General features: G+C 47.1%; 1 protein-coding gene across 4 annotated transcripts in view; it reads right to left on the minus strand.

Moving 5' to 3' along the window:
• PLXNA2 (plexin A2) overlaps nt 1-20,575 on the minus strand; it is a 268,455-nt gene that overhangs the window by 61,480 nt on the left and 186,400 nt on the right. For all 4 annotated transcript variants that reach the window (XR_007513869.1, XM_049858412.1, XM_049858413.1 and 1 more), the window contains 2 exons: nt 20,346-20,442; nt 16,993-17,183 (listed from right to left, as the gene is read on the minus strand). Coding sequence is in view for 3 of the 4 variants with exons in the window: in XM_049858412.1 (XP_049714369.1) it covers nt 16,993-17,183; nt 20,346-20,442 (288 nt within the window). In the remaining variant the exon portion in view is untranslated. The remainder of the gene's footprint in view (nt 1-16,992; nt 17,184-20,345; nt 20,443-20,575) is intronic.

Raw genomic sequence — 20,575 nt, forward strand, 5'->3', positions numbered from 1 at the left:
GTTTGTGGTTCAAACTCATCTAGTGGCATGCAGAAGAAAGTCCTGGAGATTTGCTTCCGTAAAGGCTGTTGTTGTGAACTGTCAAGTCGATTCTGACTCATAGTAGAGTGGCCCCATAGGGTTTCCAAGGTTGTAAATCTTTACAGGAGCTGGTGGGTTCGAACTGCCGACCTTTCGGCTAGCAGCTGAACGCTTAACTGTTCTGCCACCAGGGCTCCTTAGAGATTACAGACAAGAAACCCCGTGGAGCAGTTCTTCTCTGTAACACATGGGATCTTTGTGGGAAGATCTCTAGATACTGACTAAATTTCACCCCCACATTTTTCAACACACATTCTGCTGTGGACCCGGAAACTAAGTTCTCTTCTGTGGACCTCAAAAGGAGGGGATGAGGGACAGAAGAGCTCAGAGCAGCTGCTGTTGCTGGCTAGCGGTGAAGGGGGACTACTGAGGCGCTCCCCTATATTCTGTGCTAACCTCCCCCTTGCATCCTCCTTGGACCATCCCTGACTTGGGGCTCCCCAGAGCTCAGGTCCAGCCCTCTTCTCACCTACTACATGTGCTCCCTGAGAGATTTCAGGGCTCCCGTGACATGCGGTTCCCGCTACCAGTCAAGCATGTCCACAACAAATGCCAACCCATCTTGCAAGGTCCTGCTCCAAAGACCTCCTCAGTGGGGCCTTCCCTTACTCCCTTGGGTGCATTTAGCGGTACCTGTTCCTGTGTTCCCACTGCCCTGGCTTGACACCTCAAAGAAAGTGGTCACCACATCGGGCTGTGGCTGCTTAGCTCCTCCCTCCCACAGACAATAACTGTCTTGGGACGAGGACTGTATCACTTTTGCTTAGCAACCTAATACTTAGTACACTGCTGGAATTGAGCAACCGTCAATAAATATCCCCATTTCTCTGTTACTGGAAAACGCTGGTCTCAACCAGATTCTAGAAATGAATTGTGTTCTTTACTGATAAATGGAAGAGTGGAGGTGCCCAAGTGTCGCCTGGGAGCCGTGCGGTATCTTCACACCAAGATCAAGACGTCTTTCCTGCCAGCTCCCTGGCTTTAATTTAAGCCAATTTCTGGTTTCATTTCTCATCAAATGGAGGACTGAACAGCAGTTTCCCCATCAAACATCTTTCAGATACTGAAGGCAGCAATTAAGTCACCCCTGGCCTGCTCTTCTGCAGTTGTTAGCCTGTTCTCAGAAGTTCCTATTTTCTAAATCCTTTGATCATTTTGGATGCTTTTCTTTGGACTCTCGGATTTCCCCGCAGCCCTGGAGAGTACAGTGACCCAAGCGAGGCTTGTGGCTTGAGCCGTGGCCTGGCCGAGGAGTAGCAGGGAATGCCTATACTGATGGCTTCTCCTCCCTCATCATACCTGTCATTAACCAGGCTGCCCCTGGCAGAGCTGGGCACGTGGGTAAGCCCTGGGCATCTTTCCCACATTCTGTTTTCTTTTCCTCCTTAAGGTCCTTTTCCCCATTTTCACTCTGCTGTTCTCTTCTTCTTACAGAAACCCATAATTACATCTTAATGGGACTTGAAGTCATATTTTTACCTTGCCTTAGGGTTGTCGTTGTTCGCTGCCATGGAGTTGGCTCCCTTACTCATGGTGACCCATGCACAATGGAATGAACACTGCTGGGTTCTGTGCCATCCCCATGATCTTTTGCAGGTCAAGCCATTATGGTTCATAGGGTTTTCATTGGCTGATTTTCAGAGCTTGATCGCCAGGCCTTTCTTCCTAGTCTGGAAGCTCCACTGAAACTGGTTCAGTATCACAGCAGCACACAAGCCTCCACTGACAGGTGGGTGGTGGCTGAGCTTGAGATGCCCTGGCTGTGAATCACACCTGGCTCTCCTGCAGAGAAGGCGAGATTCTACCACCGAACCACCACTGGCTTTTTAACTGGTCGTAGAAGGATTGGTAGGGTTCAGAAGGAAATATGGGAAACACTTCAGAGCAGAAGACTCAGTCCAGCAACCCTAAAACCCTGCCCCAGAGGCAGTCACCAACCATGCCCATGAATAAAGTGACTAGTCCAAGTCTCAGCCATGTCTTTCTTTATCCGCTCATCAGAAGCCAGGATGATCAGGCCAGCAGGATTGGGATAAGGCTGGAATGCAGAGGCCACAGCACATATGCCAATGGAAGCGGAATAGCTGGGGGGCTCCTGTCTTCTGTTGGGGTCCTCTCAAAGCTTGCTGGAACTTCTGGTTTGGGAAGCCATGTTCCCCACTATTCAGACCCAACCTGCCGCCAGCACATGCTGACTGAGCCCTGCAGAGCCTGGGGCATCCCAGCCGAATCTCTATCCCTGCCTAGCTCCATCATGTTTGTTTTCCTTTGTGGGTGCCCTGACCTGGAAAACAGCCGCCGTGACGCTACACTTGCCTGATTTTTGTAGTCACTAATTGAACAGTTCGGAGGGAACTGTGCCACAAAGCCGCCCAAGGGCGAGAGCAGATGCTGCCGATTAATTACAGCTGGGGAGATCCAAAGGTGGCAGGAGGGGCAGAGCGGGAGACCCTGGAGAGCCTGGGGCTTGCCAATCTGGGGAGCGCGCTGGCAGGCTGTGCTGTGCTGGCCACTCCTGGGCTTAGACTCAGGCAGGGATGGGGGCAGAGCCTTGGAGGGGCAGAGCTGGGGGGCTCCTATAGGGCAGAGGTTTAAGGGGGCAGAGGAGTTTGGTGGGGAACCTCACAAAGCCCAGATCCTATCCTGGAGATCCCCTCTTCCACTGGCTAGAAAGCCAGTTGCCATAAACTTGAATTCGACTCATGGCTTCCCCATATGTATCAAGAGTAGAACTGTGCTCCATAGGGTTTTCAATGGCTGAGTTTTTGGAAGCAGATCTCCAGGCCTTCCTTCCAAGGCACCTCTGGGTGCACTCAAACCTCTAGCCTTTTGGTTAGCAGCTGAGTGCAATAATTGTTTGCACTAGATATCCCCTAGTTACTAGAGACAGCCCTGGTGGCATAGTGGTTGAGAGCTCAGCTGCTAACCATCAGCCGCTCCTTGGAAACCCTATGGGGCAGCTCTACTCTATCCTATAGGGTCACTATGAATTGGAATCTACTCGAGGGCAATGGGTTTTCTTTTTGTTTGTTTTCATAGAGACAGCAAGGAGCCCTGGTGGGATAATGGTTAAGCACTCAGTTGCTAACCAAAAGGGTCATGGTTTGAACCCACGAGCACCTCCACTGGAGAAGAAACATGTTGGTCTGCTCCTATAAAGGTTATAGCCTAGGAAATCCTATGAGGCAATTCTACTCCATCCTATAGGGTTGCTATTAATGGGAATTGACTCAACAGCACACAACAACAACAGAGACAGCAGGAGAAATGGCAGAAGCAGGGCGTTAGGTCCGGGTTATTAAAGATTCTGGTAACAACGGTTACCGTTTCTTCATTTAGTAAGTGCTTCTGATGAGGCAGGCATTGTTCCAACGGCTTTACATGTTTTATCCCATTTAGGGGTCAAAACAAGCTATGAAGGTGGTACTATTACCATTTTCATTTTACAGACGAGGGAAGAGAGTCCCAGAGAGGTTCAGTAACTTGCTCAAATTGCACAGTGAGTGCAGAACCCAGCCAGGTCTAAGTAACTCCCAAGCCTGAGCTGATCACCCTCCTTCCGTGGGAAGGAGTCCCGGATTATCCACCATATGGAACCCATGCCCCATCCTGCTCTCTGGACCCCAAGCACCTTTCCCTTACGAAGGTTATATCTGGCTGCTTTCCAAGGAGCTCTGGAGTCGGATTTGCTGGTTGCTGCCTGTACTTACGCTATTTCCTCTCTCTTAACTGCTCTTCCTGGAAACCCTGGTGGTGTAGTGCTTAAGTGCTACAGCTGCTAACCAAAGGGTCAGCAGTTCGAATCCACTAGGCGCTCCTTGGAAACTATGAGGCAGTTCTACTCTGTTCTTTAGGGTCACTATGAGTCGGAATTGACTCGATGGCAATGGGTTTGGTTTTTTTTTTTTAACTGCTCTTCCATTCCTCCCTTCTCTTTGCCCCTGCTCCACTGCACATCTGCTCTCCCCTTGGCTTTGCCCGTCATCTCTCCCTGCACATGTCCAGGCTCCACAGATGATGCCAGCAGTGGGGACTACTGGCCTTCCCATCTCTGCAGCTAGCTTTTTCTTCCTCTAGCCCTGCAGATTTCGAGTTCTGAGTGAGCTCAGGGAACAGAAGAAGGGTACTACAGTGGTCAAACGAGTGGGCTCTAGAGTCAAGCAGCTGAGGGTTAAACCCTGGTTCCAAAACTTACTGCCAAGTGACTTCAAGAAAGCTCTCTCTTCTCACAGCACCTCAGTTTCTACATCTGTACAATAGGGCTAATGATACAAATAGCTCCTACTTCATAGAAGTTGCAGTGAGGTCTAAATGAGACGAGGTACTAAGTTCAGTGCTGGAGACCAGGGGTGGTGCAAAGAGTTAATGTGCTTGGCTACAAACAAAAAGACTGGAAGTTTGAGTCCACCCAGACGTGCCTCAGAAGAAAGGCCTGGTGATCTACTTCCAAAAATCATCCACTGAAAACACACGGGCTTGCCCGGAGTCAGTCCACTTGACAGCCAGCAACTGGTACGAACTGGTGTTATAATGCAGTGCTAGGTACAAGGGGATCATTCAGTCAACATTAGCTGTTATTTTTCCTGTTATTATTAAGAAATCAGAACAGGAGTCAAGCTACCTGAAGTCCAGAGGAAAGGTGGCTGCGTTTTTACAAGTCTCTTATGCAGATGGAGGCTTTGTCTGGCAGGGGCAGACAGCCTGACCCCCGCACGGGAAGTGGCTGGTGCAGAGATTGCTGGCACAGCCAGGTCAGCCTCTCAGACGGGGTCGGGCCTGGCAGATCTTGCCACCGGCAGCCTGTCAGGACCTTAGACTGGGTATTTGGAAGAGAAGATGGGAGAGACGGATACCCCAGTCTTCCAGAGCAGCCGAAGAAGGGGTTCCCCCACTGATGATCACACTTTGTTGGGAAAGCTTCTGTGACTGAGACTGGGCTTTCAGGAGGGTCCTGCCCCAAGCAGCCCCTAATCAGGGCCAGCAGTGAGGACAAGCCAAGGGTGTGCAGACAGCTAAAGCTCTCCAGGGCATTACTCCTTCCCCGCTGCGCAGTGTTTTCCAGACTTCAGAGGGCAGTGATGCCCACTTCCTGCCTGCAAGTTTCTATCCCATCCTGGCTCCCAAAGACACCTGGATGCTGGGTCCAAGAAAGCCAACTGTATTTTCCAATTTGTGGGATGCGTGTGTGTGTGTGCTGTGTGGGTGGGGGTACTCCTCACGGCAGGTGGGGCCCAGCTGACGAGCTCTGCAGGGGTCTATGGCATCGGCAGGGCCAGCTCTCCCTCCTGGCGTGCATGCGTGCTAGCTCTGTCTCAGCTGCTAGTGCGTTCAAGCCTAATTGTTATCTGAGCAGAGCAAGTTCATCACTCACCCTGACACCATCCCCCGTCAGCTGTTTGTTGCAGTGATGTTATATTAATGAGGCCTGAAAATAAATGAACGGAGACTGGAGTGCCGGCTTGTTTCTCTAGGAAGCTGGCGGACTTATTTACTTCTTTGTTGGTAACTTTGCAGCGAGTTGCTCTGGCCCCAGGCAGGCAGCTTTCAGCCTTCCTAAAGAAAGTTGGTGCAGCCTTGCAGATAAATACTTATAAATGTCCCAGCTCTCAAAACAGTTTTACAAATGCATTTGCATCAGAGAGAATGCAAGAAAAAAAAAATTATTTGAGCAAGTGGAGGGCAGGAGGAAGCAGGAGTTATAGAACATCTCAAGGTATCATACCAACAAAAACCACTAATGCTTGGTTTCAGAGGACAACTTACAAGGTTTTCTACAAGTGATTTTCTTTCTCAGTTACATGTACCTAAGATAATGTTAAAGAGAATTTATATATATATATATTTTTAAGCATGGGCTAGGAGCCCAGGTGGTACAGTGGTTAAATGCCTGGCTGCTAACTGAAAGGTCGGCGTTTCAAACCTCCCAACTGCTCCGTGGAAGAAAGATGTGGCAGTCTGCTTCCATGAAGATTTACAGCCTAGGAAACCCTAAGGGGAGTTCTACTGTGTCCTACAGGGTTGCTATGAGCTGGAATCAACACAACGGCAGTGGGTTTGATTTTTGGCCTGGAAGCACGAGCTAGTGAGGTGTTGGGAGAAGTTACTGAAATTGAAAAACCAATTAATAGAGAAGTTAAAGGTCCAGCTGCCACCAAGTTGACCCTGACTCATGGCATGTCTGAGTAAAACTGTGCTCTACAGGGTTTTCAATGGTGATTTTTTGAAAGTACATCACCAGGCCTTTCTTCCAAGGCCCCTCTGGGTACACTTGAACCTCCAACCTTTCATTAGCAGCTGAATGCATTAACTGCACTACTCAGAGACATCAATAGAGAATCTATGCAGAAGTAAATGGAAAACCCACTGCCTTTGAGTCGATTCTGAATCATAGCGACCAGTGGCCCCCACTCCTTAAATCAGTGTGGCCTTACTGGGCAATGTGGCAGGTGACTTCAGGAACACACGGGAAAAATGTGGCACTCTGCTTATGTGAAGATTACAGCCTTGGAAACCCTATGGACAGTTCTACTCTGTTCTACTGGGTCCCTATGAGTTGGAATCAACTCAACAGTACCCAACAACAACAACCTTTACATGAGCAAATCTTCAGGCCTTCCTTTCTTCTGCAGTGCCACTGGGTGAGTTTGAACCGCCAACATTTAGGAACTGATTCAACAGCAACGGATTACATTTAGGAAGACAGTTAAACCCATTGTCACCGAGTTGATTCCAACTCATAGCAACCCTATGAGACAGAGTAGAACTGTCCCATAGGGTTTCCAAGAAGCGGATGGTGGATTCGAACTGCCAAACTTTTTGGTTAGCAGCCAATCTCTTAACCACTGCTCAACCAGCATTCCAGGAAGACAGAAGTTGTTGTTAGGTGCCGCACAGTCGGTACCTACTCATAGTGACCCTATACACAGCAGAACGAAACACTGCCCAGTCCTGCGCCATCCACACAGTTGTTGCTATATTTGAACCCACTGCTGCAGCCACTGTGTCAATCCATCTTATTGAGGGTCTTCCCCTTTTTTCATGACCCTTTACTTTACCAAGCATGACGTCCTTCTTCAGGAACTGATCCCTCCTGATAACATGTCCAAAGTATGTGACACGTAGTCTCACCGTCCTTGCTTCTAAGGACCATTCTGGTTGTACTTCTTCCAAGATAGATTTGTTTATTCTTTTGGAATTCCATGGTATAATCAGTATTCTTTGCCAACGCCACAATTCAAAGGCATCAATTCTTCTTCAGTCTTCCTTATTCACTGTCCAGCTTTCAAGTGCATATGAGGTGACTGAAAACACCATGGCTTGGGTCAGGTGAACCTTAGTCCTCAATGTGACATCTTTGCTTTCCAACACTTTAAAGAGGTCCTTTGCAGCAGATTTGCCCAATGTAATACATCATTTGATTTCTTGAGTGCTGCTTCCATGGTTGTTGACTGTAGATCCAAGTATAATGAAATCCTTGAAAACCTCAATCTCCTCTCCATTTATCATGATGTTGCTTATTGGTCCAGTTGGGAGAATTTTTGTTTTCTTTATGTTGAGGTGTAACCCATACTGAAGGCTGTGGTTTTTGATCTTCATCAGTAAGTGCTTCAAAGTCTTCTTCACTTTCAGCAAGGAAGGTTGTGTCATCTGCATATTGCAGGTTGTTAATGAGTCGTCCTCCAATCCAGATGCCCTGTTCTTTTTCATAGAGTCCAGTTTCTTGTATTATTTGTTCACATACAGACTGAATAGGTATGGTGAAAGGACACAACTGACGCACACCTTTCCTGACCTTGCAGTATCCCCTTGTTCTGTTCCAACAACTGCCTCTTGATCCATGTACAGATTCCTCATCAGCATAATTAAATGTTCTGGAATTCCCACCCTTCGCAATGTTATCCATAACTTGGTATGATCCATACAGCCAAATGCTTTAGCATAGTCAATAAAACGCAGGTAAACATCCTTCTAGTATTCTTTGCTTTCAGCCAGGATCCATCTGACATTAGCAATGATATCCCTGGTTCCACGTCCTCTTCTAAATTCAGCTTGAATTTCTAGCAGTTCCCTGTCAATATAGTGCTGCAGCCACTTTTGAATGATCTTCACCAAAATTTTGCTTGTGTGTGATATTAATGATATTGTTTGATAATTTCTGCATTCAGTTGGATCACCTTTCTTGGGAATGGGCATAAATATGGATCTCTTCCAGTCAGTTGGCCAGGTAGCTGTCTTCCAAATTTCTTGGCATAGACGGGTGAGCACTTCCATTGGTTTCTAATCATATGTTACCTCCTGAAATGGTTGAACGCTGACCAATTCTTTTTGGTACAGTGACTCTGTGTATTACTTCCATCTTCTTTCAATACTTCCTGCGTTGTTTTAATGTTTTCCTCATCTAATCCTTCACTGTTGCACCTTGAGGCTTGAATTTTTTCTTCAGTTCTTTCAGCTTGAGAAATGCTGAGTGTGTTCTTCCCTTTTGGTTTTCTATCTCCAGGTTTCAGCACAGGTCATCAAAATACTTTGTCTTCTTGAGCTGCTCTTTGAAATCTGCTGTTCAGCTCTTTTACTTCATCATTTTTTCCTTTTGCTTTAGCTTCTTCACATTCAACAGCAAGTTTCAGAGTCTCTTCTGACATCCATTTAGGTCTTTTCTTTCCTGTCTTTTTAACGACCTCTTCCTTTCTTCAAGTATGATGTCCTTGATGTCATTCCACAACTCATCTGGTCTTCGGTTATTAGTGTTCAACGCATCAAATCTATTCTTGATGATCTCTAAATTCAGGTGGAATATACTCAGGGTCATGGACTTGTTCTAATTTTCTTCAGTATTAATTTGAACTTGCATAAGAATAACTAATGGTCTGTTCCACAGTCAGCCCCTGGCCTTGTTCTGACTGATAATATTGAACCTTTCCATCATCTCTTTTCACAAATGTAGTTGATTTGATTCCTGTGTATTCCATTTGGCGAGGTCCGTGAGTATAGTTGCTGTTTATGTTGGTGAAAAAAGGTATTTGCAATGCAGAAGTCATTGGTCTTGCAAAATTCAATCATAGTTTCTATCACCAAGGCCATATTTTCCAACTACGGATCCTTCTTCTTTGTCTCCAACTTTCACATTCCAATCACCAATAATTATCAGTGCATCCTGATTGTATGTTTGATCAATTTCAGACTGCAGAAGTTGGTCACAATCTTCAATTTCTTCATCTTTGGCTTTAGTGGTTGGCTTGTAAATTTGAATAATAGTCGTATTAACTGGTCTTCCTTGTAGGTGTATGGATATTATCCTATCATTGACAGCACTGTACTTTAGGACAGAGCAAAAAGAATGTTCTTTGAGACGATGAATGCAATGCCATTCCTCTTTAAGTTGTCGTTCCTGGCATAGTAGACCATATGATTGTTTAATTCAAAATGACCAATTCCAGTCCATTTCAGCTCACTAATGCATAGGATATCGATGTTTATGTGATCCATTTTTGACGATCTCCAATTTTCCTCAATTCTATTTCTTACAGTCCAGGTTCTGATTTTTAATGGATGTTTGCAGCTGTCTCTTTTCACTTTGAGTCATGCCACATCAGTAAATGAAGGTCCCTAAAGCTTGATTCTATCCATATCATTAAGGTCGACTCTACTTTGAGGAGGCAGCTTTTCCCCAGAAGTCTTTTGAGTGCCTTCCAACCTGAGGGGCTCATCTTTTGGCACTGTATCAGACAGTGTTCCACTGCTATTCATAAGGTTTTCACTGGCTAACTCTTTTCAGAAGTAGACTGCTGGATCCTTCTTCCTAGTCTATCTTGGTCTGGAAGCTCAGCTGAAACCTGTCTGCCATGGGTGACCCTGATGATATTTGAATACCGGTGGAATAACTCCCAGCATCACAGCAACACAGAAGCCCCCACAGTAGGACAAACTGATAGACGTGTGGAGGAGGAGGACAGATAGATGGAGTCTATTCTAAGGCTTAAAACAAAGGATAGCCAAAGATCCTAGTTTGATTAGAGTCTCCTGGTATGTTCCCAGAGGATTCTGATCCTGGAAACAGATATTTTTCTCAATACACTTGGGGCGAGGTGAGGTAGGAGAGTATATAGCCAAGGAATGCCCCTCCATTCTTCTGACCAAGGGAGGCAGCATGGTGTGGGAGGGTGAGTCTACATTCTGGAGTCAGAAGGAATTGATATTGAATCTCTGCTGTGCCACTGATTGTTTGCTTTCCTAAGCCCCATTCCCCAAACCTTCAAATGAGTATAACAACAGCTACCCTGCAGGGTTTTTGGGAGAAGCAGGTAGGCAAAGTGCAGAGGTCTCAGTACAGCATAGTCTTGTTAAAGAAGAGCTATTATTATGAAGACAACCAGAATTAGAATGTGACTAATTCAGTCATGGTGCCTGGGTGGAACAGATGATTTGCACTTGACTACTAACTTCACCACCACTCGTCTGTCAGTTTTTCATGCTGTGTTTTAGTGACTGTGCAAAGGCATTCAACTGTGTGGATCATAAAAAATTACAAATAACATTGGGAAGAATGGAAATTCCAGAACACTTAAATATGGAACCTGTACATAGACCAAGAGGCAGTCCTGCGAACCGAACAAGGGGATGCTGTGTGATTTAAAATCAGAAAAGGTGTGCAGCAGGGTTGTATCCTTTCACCATGCTTATTCAATCTATATGCTGAGCAAACAACCCAAGAAGCTGGACTATATGAAGAAGAACATGGCATCAGGATTGGAGGAAGACTCATTAACAATTTGTAATATACAGATGATATAACCTTGTTTGCTGAAAGTGAAGAGGACTTTGAAGCACTTACTGATGAAGATCAAAAACCATAGCCTTCAGTGTGGATTATACCTCAACATAAAGAAAACAAAAATTCTCCCAACTGGACCAATAAGCAACATCATGATAAACGGAGAGGAGATTGAGGTTTTCAAGGATTTCATGTTAATTGGATATATAATCAACACCCATGGAAGCAGCACTCAAGAAACCAAATGACATATTGCTCTGGGCAAATCCGCTGTAAAAGCCCTCTTTAAAGTGTTGAAAAACAAAGATGTCACCTTGAGGACTAAGGTGCACCTGACCCAAACCATGGTGTTTTCAATCACCTCAAATGCATGTGAAAGATGGCCTATGAATAAGGAAGACTGAAGAAGAATTGATGCCTTTGAATTATGGTGTTGACAAAGAATATTGAATATACTATGGACTTCCAGAAGAACAAACAAATCTGTCTTGGAAGAAGTACAGCGAGAATGCTCCTTGGAAGTGAGAATGGCAAGACTTTGTCTCATGTACTTTGGACATGTTATCAGGAGGGACCAGTTACTGGGGAAGGACATCATGCTTGGTAAATTATAGGGTCAGTGAAGAAGAGGAAGACCCTCGATGAGATGGATCGACACGGTGGTTACAACAACAGGCTCAAACAATAGCAATGATTGTGAGGGTGGTGCGGGACCAGGCAGTGTTTCATTCTGTTGTGCATAGGGTCGCTATGAGTCCATATTGACTCTATGGCACCTAACAACAACTATCTAAAGGTTGGTGGTTCAAACCTACCCAGTGGCACTGCAAAAGAAAGGCCTGGTGACCTGCTTCTGTTAAGATTACGGCCAAGAAAACTGTATGAAGCAATTCTACTCTATAACACATGGGGTTGCCATGAGTCTGAATCAACACAATCACAAGATGTTTGGTTATTGATTTATTTTTAGTCTATTCATGCCTCTGGCCTGAGGTGAGTTTCCAAGTTAGCTGTGGAGGCTTAGGTCCCTGCTAGTGTCTTCTTTCTATATAGGAGACAACTGTAACGGGGATGTAGGTTAGAAGTTTTCATCCTAAACCCTAGGAGGAAGCAGAGCGGCCTACAGGCAGTTTGTAGCCCCCTCAAGGTGGCCAGTGTTCCAAAATAGCCTGCGGCTATGCTGGGAGAGGCTGGTATCTCCCTGCCTCTTCACCCAAACCAAAGAAAAAATAACAAACCCATTGCCATCAAGTTGATTCTGACTCAGCAACCCTATAGGACAGAGGAGAGCTGCCCCATAGATTTTCCAAGAAGCACCTGGTGGATTCGAACTGCAGACCTTTTGATTAGCCGCCATAGCTCTTAATTGGACTCACTCATCCAAGTGACAGTTTCCCAGCCTGGCACAGTGCATGGTATACAGTAATCACTTATTAAACATTTGGTTAATGTGTAAATCAATTTCTTTGGGACAGTGATGTCTTCTCCCTCTGCTCAGAACACTCACTTGGAGTAGAGACCTCTGCCGTATTAGTTCCAAAGTCCCTATACCCGCTCCCAAGTTCCTCTTCGTGAGAGTATGTTTGGCTGTCTCTCCTTCCAGCTGGGTCCTGCCGTCTCATTGCTCCTTGGGAAGTGTTTCTGTGCACCTTCCATTTTAGCGGGTGGCTCCTAGATCCTCCTCTTTGAGGCTCCAGCAGGTCCTGAAGCGCAGGCCAGGAAGAACGGAAACATGGTGGGCAGGCAGCTAGTGGGCTTTCCAGTCCTCTCTACTGTCCTGTTCCTGGGGTCGAACAGGTGACACGTGCACAGACGCCAGGGGTGACAGCTGGAATGGGAACAGGCTGGGATACTTCCCACGGGGGACAACGTCATTATCACACCACGAGTCGGCTGAGAAGGAGCAGACGGTGAGTCCTGAGGGGGTGCTAACCTGAAGTTTATGCAAACTGGGAAATTCAATAGGCTGTACAACTTGTCCTACATGAAGCTGCCATAAAAGATGGGTCTCCAGGGGTGGGCTCGGTTGCCACGGAGACAGTGGGGGTAGGGAGGGGTTAAGGAAGAATACAGCTGTTCATCCAGCTAAGCTGGAGCCCACTCCTTTTCCTAAGGTAGAGCCCTTTTGAGGTCACTGTATTTATTTCCCTGATTACAGGCAACACAGCTCCCATTCTAGCCCCCAGCTATTTCCAGGATTGGAAATTCTGCCACCACAGGCTATCATGTAGCCCTCTTCTCAGCTCTCAAGGAGGATCTACGTAGTAAATGGCTTTGTGTGTGTACAGGCTTGCCCTAATGGGGGAACACATTTTGAAGATAAAGGCTAGAGACGAGGAATAATATACCTCATAGAATTCTGATGATTTAACATGGTTTAAGAAGAAGCTCTTATGACAGGAAGTGGCTAAATAGGCAAACGTATATGGAGACAGATTCTGTTAGTGGTTACACGGGCAGGAAGGATCACCTTGCAGGCAGCACTGAGTTTCTCTTTATGGTGGTGGCAACCTGGCGATGGATACTGGTGCTCATTGCATAATATGATTAATGTAATTGGTGTCACTGAATTGTACACGTGGAAAATGTTGAACTGGCAAAAAGACCTATACCAACGTCAAGGAATCAGTTGAGAAAGCGGGGAAAAGCAAATGAGTTGATTCTTCTTAAAAGTAACTTTTAACAACAACAAAAAAGGCAACTTTTAACAGATGATGCATTTTTGGTTAAAAATGCCATAGAAATGAGGCCGTGCCCTTGTCAGGGCACCCTACCAGGAGCCACAGGAGGTTGGTTTTCCTGTTTTTGATGATGTTAACTTCGATCACCTGGTTAAGGTGGTGCCTACCAGGTTCCTTCACTGTAAAGCTACTATTTTTATCTGTTGTAATTAAGAAGTATCTTGTGAGGAAATACCTTGAGACTACGTAAATATCCTGTTTTCATCATACTTTCTTCCACTAATTTTAGCATCCATTGATCATCCTTGCCTGAAGCAATTATTGCCACGAAGGCTGCCAAATGGTGATATTCTCTTTTCATGTCTCCTCTACATTTACTCATGGCACTCCCGTGTGAGGAGAGCTTTGTTGCTCCCATTCTGTATTAACTCACTTGCAATAAGGGCTGTGGGTTCTTATTTTATTCTATGGGTGATAGCCCATTGTTATTATTATTTTGTTATTCACATTATTTATGATTTGGCTGGCCATTGGGAGTTTGTGCCTTTTGACACATACCAAATATTTTTTTTTAGTGCTCCAAAAACACATAACCTGAATTTAATTGTGAGGAAACATCAGCCAAATCCAAACTGAGAAACATTCTACAAAATAACTGGCCAGCACTCTTCAAAAGCGTTGAAGTCATGAAAGACAAAGGAAGACGGGGAGTTACAAGACTCAGGCATCAGGACAGTAAGGTGTAACATGTGATCCTGGATGGGACCCTGGAGTAGAACAAGGACATCAAGGGGACAACCGGGAAAACGTGAGTAAGGCACATGTATTAGATGGTGGTATTGTATCAATGCTAATTTCCTAATTTTGATAATCGCACTGGGGTTATGTTAATTTTGGAGCACCTGGATGAAGGGTATATGAAAGTTCTTTGTACTATTTCTGTACCTTTTTATAAGTGTGAAATTATTTCAAAAAGTGAAAAGTTAAAAAAAAATAATGACTGTTACAGGGACCAGAGAAGATGCAGAAGGAAAGGAGATGGCTCCAGACACCAGCGACTAAGAAGGTCTTGCAAAGTCCCAGGCCTGGACACCCCCACATGTCCCCCAGAGTGGCCTGGGACACAGCAGGGATTTGTCTCTCCCTTTTTTTTTTTTTTTTAAAGACGCTCTCTCATTTCTCAGGAGCTTTACTTGAGAAACACCAGCAGGAGACACTACTGTTGGGGGCGTCAGACTCCTGCTGATATGTCGCCTGGGAAAATCAATTACAGCCTAATTACCTCAGGGGGCTAATTAGCCTCCATGTAGCTTAGGTGTCCTCCGTGAACCGAGCAGCCTGTCAGTCCCAGGTCAGGGAGCAGGGCCGAAGCCTGCCTTGGGGCTGGGAAGGGGCCCCGGCCTGTTGGAGAGTCAGAGGGGCAGCAGCTGGGGTTGGTGGAGGTGGCAAGTGCTGATGGAGGCCAGCTCCTGCCTCATTTAAGCTCCATCACACTGCAGATGCGCAGGGATGTGGAGACTGACAACCGCCACAGCAAGAATTACACAACCCTGCAGGTTCTCCAGGCAGCAGTGGCCAGAAATCACTAGAATCCCAGAGAAGGCACGGAGCCCTGGGGGCTGTCTCAGGGCAGGGCAGGGGCACCACCACAACCCTTGCAAGCCTCGTCTTCTGGCAAGATAAAGACAGAGGAGGAATCCAGTAGAAGTCACGGCCACATCAAAGACTACAATGGGATGACGAGGCCGATCTTTGAGAGGCAGTGTCCACACCCTCTACCGGCCTCCTCCTTGATGTGGAATGCGCACACACTCTCCCCCAGTGCTACGCTCCCGAGGGACGCATGGCCATCTGGATGGATCTGCATCTACTTGCCTACAGAAAAAATAATTAACAACCCATGGTGATCTCATGCATGTCAGAGTAGAACTGTGCTCCATAGGGTTTTTTTTTTTTTTATTAACTTTTATTGAGCTTCAAGTGAACGTTTACAAATCAAATCAAACTGTCACATATAAGTTTATATACACCTTACTCCGTACTCCCACTTGCTCTCCCCCTAATGAGTCAGCCCTTCTAGTCTCTCCTTTCGTGACAATTTTGCCAGCTTCCAACCATAGGGTTTTTAAGGGCTAATTTGTTTTGGCAGTAGATTGCCAGGCCTTTCTTCTGAGGCACCTCTGGGTGGACTCAAACCTTTCAGCTTGCACCACCCAGGGGCTCCTATCTGGTCTGTACCATCCTAGACAGGTCCGAATATTCAAGGAAGGAAATTTTATGTTATTCGGGCAAACTGTGAAGACTTTAAAAATGGTTTTATAATTAAATAAATATGAGCTGGAGTACTGGCTCTGTCACTCATCAGCTGTGGGAGCTTGGGCAAGTTACTCCATTTCTCTGAGCCTCACTGTCTTCTCCTGTAAAATGGAGAAGAAAAGGCTTAGCTCCCAGGTTTCTGTGAGGCCTGGATGAGACGGTGCCAAGCACGGTGAGTGAACACAAGCTGCTCTTCAGATGACCCATCCTCCAGGTAATGCTAACAACACTCGTTTGATCCTGAGTCTTTTTTTCATACTGATCTGAAGTTTCAGTATGATTATAGGAATGCTCTAGACGTTTCCCAGTACTGTGTGTGTCAGAGATGAGAACCAGTGTTGCTTTCTTCGGCCAGCAGGGAATGAGCAGGGAAAGGGCAGGGTATCCCCTCCAAGGCGAGAGGAGGAAAAGGAGCAGCCCTCCCCACTCTCTCACCATGCAGACCACACAGGTGCCTGCCTGGCCTTTATTCCTAGCCACTGTGAGGAATGTGCAATTTGTTTCGGAGCGCAAGCGATGGCTGGTGCACAGGGAGCTGTGAAGAGTGATGAACACACGAAGCAGCAAAGCTGAACACAACCATTCCTCTCCCCAGCCTTCAGACCCAGGTGGCGCACTGCATCCGCATCATCTAGTCACCTTCCTTTGCAATTTGCTCTTCAGGAAACATTTTTTTTTTCAGGAAAATTAATTACCTATTTCTTTCCATTAAAATGCACAAACAAATCAGGGCATAGAGTAGTGCCTGCCCTGATTTTTCTTCTTCCGTTTTCAACTTTGCCCTCTGAGCTAACTGCAGCTCCTGAAATCACATTTCTGCTGAGAAGAGCTAAACCTGCTTTCTGAAATGTTTGCCCACCACAGATCGCATTTCTCCTCCCCACCTGGCTCAGCTGGCCTGCTGGCAGGGGCCTGGGCTGCTCCCTGTCCCTGCGTGGTGTGCGTGTGCACACAGACACACACACATACATGCATGGGCACACGGATGCACGGGCCACTGAGACACACACAGAGCCTTTATACACCCTCACGTCACATGCATCAATGCCAAATTCTCCCACAAAGGCTCAATGGCACTCCTCTCCCACCGCCCGGGCCAGCTCCCGGCTGTCTCCTCTGGCTCTGGGGTCTTGGATGACTCACCTCGGTGATCTGGGGGTTGGAGCACTTGACATTGTGACTGGACCAGTCGAGCCAGGGGCTGGAGGGGCTGGAACAGTGCTGGCGGAGGGTGCACCTGTGCTCGCCACTGCACCAGCCGCACTCAAACTTGTGGTCGGCCTTCAGACAGAGGCCGCAGCTCTGGCGCTGCGCTGCGCACTTGTAGAGGTGGACTGCAAAGACAGGGGCAGTCACAGGTGGCGTCAGGGAGGGCTGCCCCCACTCACCCTCTTCTTGCAGGAAACTGTCCCCAGCCATGAATAATGCCACGGATCACCACTATCATTGCAAGAATAATTGATGGGGAATTAATACAATGAGCCTCTTGGCAGTCGTTTAAAGGCACTACAGAAAATAATATTATATAAGAGTTCAGGCTGGAGGTTGAATCAGATTTGAATCAGATCAGGGCTTTAATTGTGGCCTCACCACTTCCTAGCAATATGACAAACTATTCACCTCCTTGAGCCTGGTTTACCTAATCTGTAAAATGGTACTGATAATTGTGTGTTGTAAGAACTGACTCAATACCAACTGGTTTTTTTTTTTTTTTTGGTCTTTGGGAAAGGGGTCAACTTGCGCTTAATAGAATTGTTAGGCAGCTGTTAGTGACGGAGACAGAGCTGACAAGGAGAGAGGATGACACTGTACTGTTCACAGCCCCTACGGATGCAGAGTATGTCTCCACAGAGGATAGACTGGCCGCTCAGAGGTCACATTTGGAGCCTGCAAACCCTGGCCTTTGCTCTTACTGACTAAAAGCCCTCTCCAGTCAATGGTGGAGCTGTGTTTGCGAGCCTGGGGCTCAGTTCCTTGCCTGACTGTGTTTAAACTCAGAGTCCCAAGCGGTCTGACTCCAGAAGCAAAATGCTCAGAAAGTCATCACTCAACTCTTGTGGTCCGGCAGACAGAAGTTTTCAGGACTGAGCTGCGTGCCTCTGTAAGAGGCCAGGTACATGCCCCAGGGAAGGCTGGGTTTTTATTTATCCATAGGATTTATCCTTTTCTTCTGCTCTGTGAAACACCCTTCGGTCCTACTCTAGAGGCTATACTTAAACATCCTCAAATCTATGGCTCCTTACCGTAGAGGACAGCAAGCTGGGAATCTTAAAATTAACACGGACACACCGAACATTTATCAGTGTGTGCCAAATGGTCCACATGCATTCGTTTATCTGATCCTCGTGACGACCCTGTGAGGTGGGCATCCATCCCTCCGTTTCACAGACAAGGAAACTGGGGTGTAGAGAGGTGACTTCATGCCAGTTAGCACAGTTGTAAGTGGATGAGCAAGGACTGGAAGCCTGGCCTGTTGGATTCTAGAACCTGAGTGCTTACGTGCCATGGCCCTCTCTATCCATCAGAGCATGCGGCCCACGGTATTCGGGCCCTGGCCGGTACACAAATGTGAAGACAACGCTGCTCAAGCACTCAAGGAGCTTCTCACAGCCGTCAAAAGCCATCCGTGAGGTTTCTGACGTGACAGCTCAGATGCAGCTGTTTTTCTCTAAGCTCCAGGTGCAAAGGCAACCTCTGGGAACTAAGCCCAGATCCTCAGCAGGGGAAATGTCTCCTTTCTTAGTGTGAGGAAATCTGGCCTGGGTATGAGGAGAGGTAGGGAAAAAAAAAAAAAATCTTGCTGGCTCAGTTTGTTTTTTCCAGGCTCAGTAGCATCAACTTTAGAAGCTGTCCCGGGACACGGAGCCGCAGCCGCATAGATGCTGACAGACTGGCAGACTTCCTGTGGCCTTAGCCCCTCCCTCTGTGCCCATGGGTGACCCTCAGGCTGAAGGAGAGGCTTGTGACAACCCTAGCGTCTTGAAATGTGTGGTCAGCCACAGTTCTTACCAGGGTGAGGGTGGGTGGGATGGGGCTAGGGATTAAGGCTGTGGGAAGGGGGTTCAAATCTCATAGTGGCCTGAGCAGCAGTACAGTGATGTGGTTAAGAGTATGGGCTCTGACAAGGGAGAACGAAGAAAATCAAAGACACAAGGGAAAGATTAGCCCAAAGGACTAATGGACCACAAGCACCACAGCCTCCACCAGACTGAGTCCAACAAAACTAGATGGTACCCAGCTACCACTACTGCTCTGACAGGGATCACAATAGAGAGTCCTGGACAGAGCTGGAGAAAAATGTAGAACAAAATTCTAATTCACACACACACACATACATACACAAAGACCAGACTTGCTGATCTACTGGAGAAATCCCAGGAGTATGGTCCCTGCGCACCCTTTTAGCTCAGAAGTCACTCCTGAGGTTCACCCTTCAGCCAAACATTAGACAGCCCCAAGAAACAAAATGAGACTAAAGGGGCACACCAGCCCAGGGGCAAGGACTAGTAGGCAGGAGGGGGCAGGAAAGCTGGTAATGGGGAATCCAAGGTCGAGAAGGGGAGAGTGTTGACATGTTGTGGGGTTGGCAACCAATGTCACAAAACAATATGTGTATTCATTGTTTAACGAGAAATTACTTTGCTCTGTAAACCTTCATCTAAAGAATAAAAAAAAAAAAAGAGCACAGGCTCTGAAACCAGGTGGCTTGGCTCAAGCCCTGCTCCGTCTCTCACTCTCACTCTTGGCACATTTCTTAACCTCTTTAGGCCTCGGTTTCTTTGTCTATAACGTGAGCATAGTAACAGGACATAGCTCTCAGAGCTGTCGTGATGATTAAGTAAAATACCTTCAAGTAGCTCACTTAGTGAGTGCCTAGCCCACAGTGAATGCTTGTCAAATCTGAATTATTTTGATTATTCTTGAGAGCAGGGGCTGGGTCTCAGTGTTTGCAGCTCTGCGGTTAGAGCCTACCAGGCGGAGGAGGAGCTAACCTGTTTCTAGGACCATGAATGCAGAGAGCCCTCATGGAGAACCCCTCCTGCTTCAGCCCGGGTCCCCTTCCTGAGCTTCGCTGCTCCAGGTGTGAGCTGAATTGGCAGGCTGGTCCCCCCACCTCAGGACCAGGAGAGCAGCGTCATGAACCTTCTCTGTGCAGTGACCAGGGCCAAGGACAGGAGAACAAGAGCCTGACTGGAAACAGAATCTCCATTTCCAGGGAGGTCAGGTTCCACAGATACTTCAAAGCTTCTGAGAGCCAAAGAATAAGGTGGATGAGCCAGCAGCCACCCGGCGGATGCTCTGGCTGTAATAAAACAGGGCTCCCAACAGGGCTTCTTTGATGGCTCCAAATGTTGCTTTAGGAGCCTCTGAAAAGTTCTGCTGACAGAGGGAGTGTATTATTCATGGCACAGCGGCCGCCGGCTCTGATCCCTCCAGCTCTGGTCCTTCCCAGGGTCAAGAAAAGATCAAAACTGCACCTGGAAGTTGCCACTTACCTTTCAGGTCCTGAGGGTTGTCGATGATGAAATTGCCATTCCACACCACGGCAAAGTCCACGGCCAGGCTGCTGATGTCCATCCCGTCGTACTGGTACTACAGAGAGAGGGGCAGACACACATGACGGGGAGGCTCTCTCCTGGGGGTCGGGGATGCTGCTGGCATCTCAGGGGCTGGGATCACAGCAGAACTGGGCCAAGAAGGGAGCAGGGAAGAATCTGGGGAACCC

Source organism: Elephas maximus, chromosome 18 (assembly GCF_024166365.1).
Source record: "Elephas maximus indicus isolate mEleMax1 chromosome 18, mEleMax1 primary haplotype, whole genome shotgun sequence".
Taxonomy (NCBI): Eukaryota; Metazoa; Chordata; class Mammalia; order Proboscidea; family Elephantidae; genus Elephas; species Elephas maximus.